The sequence below is a fragment of the Epinephelus moara genome, chromosome 5 (genome assembly GCF_006386435.1).
Source record: "Epinephelus moara isolate mb chromosome 5, YSFRI_EMoa_1.0, whole genome shotgun sequence".
Lineage (NCBI taxonomy): Eukaryota > Metazoa > Chordata > Actinopteri > Perciformes > Serranidae > Epinephelus > Epinephelus moara.
The window spans coordinates 2,261,288-2,271,284 of NC_065510.1; the positions used below are offsets into that span (position 1 = coordinate 2,261,288).

General features: G+C 42.0%; 1 protein-coding gene across 1 annotated transcript; it reads left to right on the forward strand.

The window, feature by feature from the left end:
* Nucleotides 1-401: 401 nt before the first annotated feature.
* On the forward strand, nt 402-9,232 carry LOC126389857 (homeobox protein OTX1 B-like). The gene is made up of 4 exons (XM_050043808.1): nt 402-665; nt 2,898-3,076; nt 3,943-4,094; nt 7,754-9,232. Exons 2-4 carry the CDS (start codon nt 2,980-2,982, stop codon nt 8,543-8,545), a joined length of 1,041 nt encoding a protein of 346 aa, XP_049899765.1. The 5' UTR covers nt 402-665; nt 2,898-2,979; the 3' UTR covers nt 8,546-9,232.
* Nucleotides 9,233-9,997: the final 765 nt, after the last annotated feature.

The following is a 9,997-nucleotide window of genomic DNA, read 5'->3' on the forward strand; positions in this document are numbered from 1 at the left end:
AAGAACTTAATTTAGCCATTTTAATTTGTCTCCTCTCTTCAGAGGTCGAATATAAAGACGTGTGCTTCAATTTCTATGATAATAATTTTTTAAAAACATTATTTTAAGTAGACTCAATAATTAATCTTTAATATAACGACTTAGTCCTAAAATTAGCGCCTAAATGAGCCGTCTCTTGCAGTAAATGGCAGCCGGCCGACTCTCCTTCAACTTTCTGACATTAAACGTTCCATCGGGTCACGTGGTGCGCGTTCCATTCGAAAGGGGCGGGCCTTTGAGCGCCGAGCTCGCGAGCTGATTGGCCGTCCGCGTCGCCCGTAGGGCCGCAGAGCGCCGTGATTGGCTCTGAGGACGCAGAGCCTCGTGCTTCCTTGACTCATAGAGGCGCGGGCCTCGGAGACGAGCATCAATCTCCATCCGTCAACACCGGCAGGAGAGAGCGCGAGCGCGGAAGAGTCACAACACGGTTCATTTTTATTTTTTAATTTGTTCCCCGCGATGAAATGTTAATGTTGTAGTTCTGTGAGAGTCACGAGGAGCCGCTGCAGCTGTTTGAGTCTCACCTGAAAACTACAAAGTTTCCTTCATGTGGATATTTGTCGCGCTGTGGATCTGTGAGCTGTGACTGCTGACAGGATTTGTTTTAAAAAAGGAGCCTGAAGAAGGTGAGACTGCTGCCTGACTTTAGTCCTGCTGGTTATTCATCCTCATTAACGGCTTCATAACATGCGCTGAAATTACACGGACTATTTTTCATGCATTTTCTTTTTTTAAGTTAGCTATCTGAACTTGGCTGAGGTATTTTGGAAGCTCTCAAACGAGGCTGGTGTCCATTTTAGAAAACGAAAAAATTAAATTTAAAATAAAATTTAGATTTTAAAATAAACAACGTGTTCTGTCTGTGAAAGAGTTGTGACAAACACTAAATAACGCGTCATAGCCACCGCGAATTAAACACATTAAAATATTTTCTGAATATAAAATGCTTGTAACTTTTTTAATTAACTGGACTTTATCTTTCTTGAGGTGTGTGTGTGTGTGTGTGTGTGTGTGTGTGTGTGTGTGTGTGTGTGTGTGTGTGTCCTGAGCTGAGCCCGCGGCCTCCTGTCCGCTCCCTGCGCTGATAAGAGCCTCTCTGCTAATTGTCGCCCTGTAGATCTAATCTAAATTGTAATGGACTTCATTTGCACACAGTTTGGATGCATTTACATTGCGTGATTCGGCTCCTTCCTGCGGTGATGGAAATAAGTCCGGCTTTATGCGGAGTGTTAACGCCTCAGCTCAGGTCCATCAGGAGGCCCGCGGCTCCTTTTCACGGCAGAGAAAGAAAAAAGCTGCTGTTAGTCCGAAATGTGCGCATTTACCTGCTGAAAGGAGCCCGCTGGGTTATGGAGATGATCGTAAACATTGTCTTAAACTAAAACTAACAGACAATAATTAGAGCTGTTGGCTGCAGACTGTGTGAAGCTCTGCAGGGAGAAAAGGAGCAAATCAAAGTTGCAGAGTATTTATTCCACAGGATACAAAAGGTTTTCTTTATTTTATATATGTATAATCAGTTACTGCATTTATGCACTTTGATTTAAATCTCTTACTCAAAGCATTTATTCAGATTCCCATGTGGCCCTGCAGGTTAAACATGTTAATGTGGTGGCAAAAGTCAGTGAGGCTGTAACATTCAGTTTAGCTCCCACAGCAAAAAAGAAATGCAAAAGAAAAAGGCTTGTGTTACATTAATGACGTGGCAAAGGTAGCCCAAACGTCAGCATGAATATTAAGTAAATAGTTTGAAAAATAAAATAGAATAATCCACATTTAAATTGTCAGACACACCCTGAGCAGAATACAGAATATAAAACACAGACGTTCAAAATAAATTCCCGTAAATTCATTATTAGTCAGAGGATAAATAAGATTTCAGGCTCTGACATTCCAGCAGAGACATTCAGAGGTGAGAAAAGTCTCAAGCGGCCTGTAATTTAAACGTGTGTGTCCACAGGTCGATTTAATTGTGAGCTATTGAATTAATTAAAACGTAATGAAGATCTGAGTGATAACAGGCCTGTCGGAGTGCCGCTCACATTCCGCCTGCAGCGCGCCTCCTTGGTCTGACTTTAAATAAAAGTTTTTCTCACGAGACATTTTTACACCTGTAATTCTTTCTGTTCTGAGACTGACAGCAGACTGATGTTATCTCTGCACAGCTCAGAGTCAGAGCCTGGTGTCACTCTGTCTCGCACATTTATTAAACTGTTGGAACAGTTGTTTTTTTCCTCACCAACCTTCACATCGTGTGCTCAGTTTCACTCATGACAGCAGCGGTGCTTCAACCTTCTTCAGCCTTCTTATATTAACAGTTAAATGTGCAGTTATTAAATAAAATAATGCAATAAAATAAAGTGCAGCTGCAGATCAGATCTCCGTGAAACAAAATATCTGACGTTTAATTGCTCAGGATGTTTCCCATCACATCTGTAAATCCGTAACTTAGATTATAACCGAGGCCGTCAAATCACATTATTAGTGATTTAGGAATTTATTTTAAACGCCCAAAAATGTGAAATACAAACGTTTTGATCCACAATCTGTGTTTTACATTTTCTGATTGCACAACAGTGTGGGTGTTTATAAAAAGCATGCACACTGCAGATTTACTGAAAGCTCGAATAACATTTAATGTCAGGCCTTTAAAATATTGGCTTTAAATATGATTATATGGCGAAGAGTGTTGAGAGAAATTAAAGTTTGCAGATTTAGGTTTTAAATAAGTCTGTATTTAGAGAGTTACCGTGCGCTGCTTCAGGGGCCGTTTGCAGGTTTATATTGAGTTTTGCATGATAACAAAATGTAATGATCTTTCCTACGTCATACACTCACCGTGCTTCCTTCTCTCGCAGGATCCGACCTTCGCACCTGAACACCGGGAGAGCTGCACCGTTCCGTCCGGACAGACTCCGGTCTCCCCTCCGTGCTTCTAGCATGATGTCTTATCTCAAACAGGCCCCGTACGGGATGAACGGACTGGGCCTGAGCGGAGCCGCCATGGACCTGCTGCACCCGTCTGTGGGATACCCCGGTACGGACCACACACGTCTCACGAGGGCCAAACATTTACCGACAAAACTCAGCTTCACGGGGAATAATTCGTGTGTGCTGTTTGCTCGATAATATTCTTAAAATATGAATGTAAAGTGTGGTTCTCCAAATCTTTGGATCTTACCGGAATCTGCTGCGTTTTTACTGTAATATTTCTGATGCTAAACTTTTATTTTTAATTCTTTATGTGCCGCTTGAGTTTAGTGATCAATACAGAAATATTCACTTCTATATTACTCCTAATATTTTTACACAGATTTTAAAATGTGTCACTCAGGATTTACTGTTGTCTGGTTGGTATCAACAAATAAAATCGAATACATTTGAGTTTTAACTTGAAACTTTTAGAGGATGGAAACAAGTTAGACTCGGGGGTGTGATGGTCGCGGTGCGGAAGCTGGGTGTGTGCGTGTTGTTAAATGTGTGTGTGTGATTTTAAACTTTGATTCTGAGTCTGTGCTACTGGTGAATTTTGGGGCCAAAATTAAGTTGTAATTTATAATATTTCCACATGCGTAAAGTCCGTCAATCTCCTTTCACGCTCCTTTGTCGAAATACATTTTTTGAAAGTCTATAAAGAGTTGTCAGGAATAAAAACGTCAAAATACAAAGCAGGAAACGAAGCTTCTATGTGTGAAACATAATAACCACGCGCAATGAAACAGAAGTAAAGACACGACACGAATTTTAAAAAAAAGTGATATTATCCAAAAACAGCATTTACGCACGGACAGATCTCCGAGCGCAGGAACATAAACTCGATCCAGTCTCTAACTTTTGGAGGCATATTAAAGTGGTGTTCACAGAGAAACTAATGATGCATTTTTAATCTTCTTCTTCTTCCAGGCAACCCGCGGAAGCAGCGCCGGGAGCGGACCACCTTCACCCGGACGCAGCTGGACATTCTGGAGTCGCTGTTCGCCAAGACGCGCTACCCGGACATCTTCATGAGGGAGGAGGTGGCGCTGAAAATCAACCTGCCCGAGTCCAGAGTGCAGGTCAGAATCACCTCGGCTGGTTTATGTGTTTCTGGACATTAAATGTGCAAGTTTTAACTTGATTTAGAAGAAAATGTCAACTTAAAGAAATCTGATCTGGATCATTTAGTGCTGTTTCCTCAAACTATCAGAGAGCGTCGCATGTGCATCGAGCCTATTCAGGTCACAAGTGTAAAACTTTTCTGAAACAGTTTGGCGTTTAGGCGTGCAAGAAATGTGGGGGTTTGGAGCAGGAAGCATCCAGAGCTCTGTTTCCTCGGAGCTGACAGTTTGATGATCTGTTACATCTCTTTACTAAACAACACACTCACTGTTTGTCCTCTGGAGACACTTTCTGACGGACTTCCTGTGTTTTACCTCAGGCCTCTGCACGATCAGCTCCAGAGCTGAGCTATTATTGATCAAGTAGAGACAAGTCTTTAATCAGAGGGGAGGCTTGGCTGAGCTCTGCAGAGTGAAGGACCAGCTTTTGATGCGCTGAGCTGTCTTTAGAAAAGGCAGTGAGAGGGTTTCCATCCCGGCTTTAGCGGCCCTCTGCTGGGCTTAGCTTCAATCATGGCTGCAGCCTCTCTGCTTTCTGCTGCTGCTGCTGACAGGCCGCTTTTACCACCACAGCATTGACTGATCCACCTCTGACAGGCCCCCTGATCAGTATTATCAGTGTGATCGTGGCTGATGGTATTTTTGTGGAAGTGCATTTTTTAAAACTTTGCTATAACATGCCTGCTGTGAGTGTCACTCCCAACCTGCAGCCAAAATATTTTGCAATTTTTAAAAATGTTATGTAGCCTGCACTTCCCAACATGTAGCGGGCCATTAACTTAGTTCATAAATACTAAAAATAACATTAACAAATTAGCTTTCTGCAAAAGTTTTTGACTAGTGTAGAAAATCAGACGCACATTTCTGTGTGTGTGTGTGTGTGTGTGTGTGTGTGTGTGTGTGTGTGTTGTCCTTTAGTTTGTAAAGTAAACTAATTATCAGTGGATCGACTCGTCCAGGATTATTTTTCTGCTCCTGAACATGAGAGAAACTGACCCATTTACAACTCCTGGCCTTTAAAAGTAAAATTTCAGATTGTTCAGTCTGAGATCGTCTCAGTCGATTCACTTCAACCTGATTGGGATTCATCTTTAAAGATATAACACGGCAATAATATTATGAATTAGACTCTTGAGTGGGCTTTTCCCAAAACTTTTTATCAAAGACATGATGCTGCTGTGATTTTCAGTTTGCTGATGTTCATTTCTATCTGATTTCCAACTTGAATCTTGTTCAGAAACTCGTGGTCCAGCCTGTGGGGTGTTGTATTTTGGAGATTGAATTGCAGCACTTGTTTGGTGTCATTCCAGTGTGTATTTTAAAATTACAACATATGCTTTGACAGGGAAATAAAAGCACCTCAAGGTCCGGAACATATTTACTTATTTCCATCTTTGTTCCTGATGTTTTTGCTTTCATCCAAAATGTACACAGATGACAAAAAAAAAAACATTCTGATCAAATCACAAAAGCAGATTGTCAGTAACATTTTTGAAAAAAACAGAAATGTGAAATATATTTTGTCGTTGAGTTATTGGCTTTTTTCTGCTCACTTTATTTTGAAAAACCACTCTGAGTCTACATGAGTTGCACCCTTTCATTCAAATATTTTAACACGTAATTTAACATAAATCAGCAGTTTCCTCTGAGACCACACTGTGCATTTACTAATAATATTAATCATTTAGTCCGGCAAATATTTCATCATGTAATTCTTATTTTGTAATGATTTCTTCATTAAGGGAAAGTGACTGAACAGGTTGTTTGTTTCAGTGCTTCTGTAGGTCAGCATGCAGCAGAGTTTAAAGGGTCAGTTCACTGAAATCACCAAAAACATGTTCCATTTTTTTTCTAATTTCTCTCCACGCTGATAGATTTCATTTTATTTGTCCAGATTTTTAAAAATCTGTCTCTGAGGTTTCTGCGTCCAGCTCAGCACGGTGGAGGTGAACAATCTTTCCCTCTTTTAAAACTACTTTCTACTGAAGAAATAGACCCCGTTATAGCTCTAGACTGTGTGTGAGACCTTATCAGCAACAGGTTTATTGTTTCAGCAAACAGAAGTTGAATTTTTAAAATGTATTTCTTCACTACTGATACTGCAGCAGCACATAATAAATGTAATGCACATCTATTACACTGAGCTGGAGGCAGAGATCTGAAAACCTGGACAAATAAAACCAAAATGATGCCTCAGTGATACTCAACCTACGGCCCGTGGGCCAAATGTGGCCCGCCATAGGGTGCCAGGTGGCCCGCTGCCATTTTCTAATTCACGATGCAAATAAAATAATTCATTTTTTTGTAGTTTGAATGTAAATAAGGTGCCAAAGTGTATTAAGGAAGGCATCAAAATAGAGTTTGTTTATTAAAAGAAGTGCCAGGGAGGATCCTCAAATCCTAGAAACACCCCTGACCTGTGCGGAGCTGCAACTGGCTGTGAAATATGTGATTTATCTCTCACACAAGCCCAGTGTCAATCTTAGTGGCAAGTAAATTTAAGTAAAGAGTTAAGCCAGTAAGTCGGTTAATTTGAAAAAAATCTATAATTTAAAATAAGATGAGTAATCAGCTGTTTAATGGTGATTCATTTTATCTGATAAATTATATTAATGTTATTCAAATTAATGTTTATTAACTGGCCTCCTGTCATTTTGCAAAAGTGGCCCTCAGGCAAAGCAAGCTGAGTATCCCTGTTTTAGGGTTTTTCTTTTTCATTATTTGGGTGAACTGATCCTTTAAAATATATTTCTCTGTTGTGCTGAAAACGGTGCGATCATATGGTTTGTCTCAAAGAACACACAGGTTCGATCCCAACGTCGACACTCAGACTTTGAGGCACGTTCCTGTAAAGTCCATGAAGTCTCTCTCTCGCAGACATTTTTAGCCCTTTATGCACACTTTCCACAAGTTTGCATTTCTGCAGACCTTATCTGAGGGAATAATAACCCACAGTTAATAGTGTTAAGACATTTAAACACAGGGTTACCAGAGGAAGCAGAGAAAAATAAAGTGGAACCTTAAAGTTTGACCTGGTTTATCAGATCAGGTGGTACATAAAAAATACATGAAATCAAAGAACTGCAAACATAAGTTATATCACACACTTAGTTTACTCACCAACCATTTGTCTTAATTTTGCTTAATAATGCTGATCTGACAAAAAAAAGTTAATTGATTATTTGCCTTAGTTGTTAAAAAAAGGGATAAAGGGTAAAATATAAAGTCCATAACTGACAGCTGGACCGTATGTAACGTGTTTTGTCTCGCTTTAAGGTAACATGACACGTTGCTGCAAACTGTCCTGTTTAAACTGTTTCCTCCCTCACAGCTTCTCACACTCGAGCACTTACCAGCTGACGTCAGTTATGTCCGTGAGGGTTTAGGGTGGAGACGGGCCACAAATTCACTGATGTGATACAGTAGTCATTTAGCAGAGTCTCAGGATGAACTGCAGCCAGCAGTGAAGGTCAAAGGTCAGCGCTACAACACCTCAGTAGGATCATGTTAGAGGGAAGGTGTTCAGTTCCTGCCAGCTCCGTCAGGTTTGGCTGTTTTTTGGTTTGTGACCCAGCTGACGTGTGACGCTGACCTTTTGACCTCTCCTCCTTCCTCAGGTCTGGTTTAAGAACAGACGAGCCAAGTGTCGGCAGCAGCAGCAGAGCAGCAACAGCGCCAAGGTGAAACCGATGAAGAAGAAGTCGTCTCCGACGAGAGAGAGCACCGGTTCAGAGAGCAGCGGCCAGTTCACCCCGCCGGCAGTGTCCAGCTCCTCCTCCACCTCCTCCTCTACATCCTCCTCTTCTTCCTCCTCCGTGTCCTCAGGCCTTGGTGGTCCCGGTCTGATCAGCACCTCTACCTCCGTCACTGCCCCGGTGTCGTCCATCTGGAGTCCAGCACCCATCTCCCCTGCCCCGGCTCCAGCCACACTGCCCGACCCCGCCCCCCCCACCAGCGCCTCCTGCATGCAGCGCTCCGTGTCATCCTCCGGCACTGGGGCAACACCCTCCTATCCAGTGTCTTACGGCCAAACGGCGGCGGCGTACAGCCAGGGTTACCCAGCCTCGGCATCAGGCTCTTACTTCGGTGGCGTGGACTGCGGCTCATACTTGGCACCCATGCACTCCCACCACCACCCTCACCATCCTCACCAGCTCAGCCCCATGACTGGCAGCTCCATGTCGGGACACCCGCACCACCACATCGGCCAGACGTCAGGCCACCACCACCATCACCACCACCCAACGCACCACCACCAGGCGTACAGCGCGCCCGGCCTCACCTTCAACTCCACAGATTGTCTGGATTACAAAGAGCAGACGGCGGCGTCAGCCTGGAAACTCAACTTCAACGCCTCCGACTGTTTGGACTACAAAGACCAGGCCTCATGGCGTTTCCAAGTGCTGTGACTTCCTGTGTTTCTCTTCTTCTCTGCTTACAAAGAAGTATTCTTTTTGTTGTTGGTGGTTTATTTTTGAAGATCGTTTAAACTAATAGTAGAGACATTTTAAGAAAGTTTATTTGTGAAAAAACTGAAACGATGCTCCGATATCTGAAACATCAGGGTTCAGGTCTGTCGTCATCAGTGGATCGACTCGTCCAGGATTATTTTTCTACTCCCGAACTTGAGAGAAACTGACCCATTTACAACTCTTGAAGGCCTTTAAAAGTAAAATTTCAGTGGAACCTGCAAGATTGTTCAGTCTGGGATCGTCTCAGTCGATTCACTTCAACTTGATTGGGATTAATCTTTAAAGAAATGACATGAAAAAAATATTATGAATTAGACTCTTGAGTGGGCTTTTCCCAAAACTTTTTATCAAAAACATGATGCTGCTATGATTTTCAGGTTGCTGATGTTCATTTCTATCTGATTTCCAACTTGAATCTTGTTCAGAAACTCGTGGTCCAGCCTGTGGGGTGTTGTATTTTGGAGATTGAATTGCAGCACTTGTTTATAAGGTGAAAGATTTTGCTATTTGTTCTTTGCAGAGGAAAGAAAATAAAAAAAATGTGAAATTAGACACGCAATGCCAGTATTCCATTGAAATTTGAAAGTTGTACATTCGTGTCTTTATAATAAAGTCTTGTTAAAACGAGAAGTCCACAGAAAAGTTTATTTCTAAGATGATTGATTCAAGTTTCTCAGGTGGAATAATCACAGAGCACATCATAATGAACTGGTTTGACTGGTCTATAAGTGTCAACAGTGCCACATTAACAACTGTTTGATCATTATTGATTATTAACAGTTGCTCTGACTTGCAGGGTTGAGTCAACGGTTTGGACGTGGACCACAAAGACAGCGTCATGTGTGATTAGTTACGCTATGATTTATAAATAAGTGAGTGTTGTTTTTAACCTTTATTTAAACAGGGAGGTTTCACTGGGAGCTCTCTTTGTCTTTTACGCTGTGTTCACACCCACACAGTGACACACATTCTCACCTGGAAGCCTCCCAGAATAAACACAGTCTGATGTGGTGCAGTCTGAACAGCTCCACTGCCGCAGTCGAGGGATTAAATGCTCGAGTCACTCTGAAGTCTAACTGCAAAATCAATTCAGTCCAATAGAATCGTCACAATCTTTGTGTCTTTACAGTGCTGATGTCTGAAGGAAAAGACAGCCGAAGAGTTCAAAATAGAGGAAGCTATCGTAGCTTATTAGCTGTGTGGTGCAGATATTTAACGTCCTCCATCAGGATTTAAACTGCCCCGCTACAGAAGCATTTAAAAGACAAGAATCAGTGACAATGAGAGTAAACTGTTAAGCCTTGTTGTGTTTGGGGGTGCTGGGTAACAATAAAGAGTGGAGAAGGTTTCGGGTTTTTCAGTTTCCCATCTGTGAACAGAAAACATGCT

Coding starts and splice junctions, on each gene's coding strand:
- LOC126389857 (XM_050043808.1), top strand. CDS start 2,980: ATGATGTCTTATCTCAAACAGGCCCCGTACGGGATGAACGGACTGGGC. Junction 3,077..3,942: donor CCCGTCTGTGGGATACCCCG/GTACGGACCACA, acceptor TTCTTCTTCCAG/GCAACCCGCGGAAGCAGCGC. Junction 4,095..7,753: donor TGCCCGAGTCCAGAGTGCAG/GTCAGAATCACC, acceptor CTCCTTCCTCAG/GTCTGGTTTAAGAACAGACG.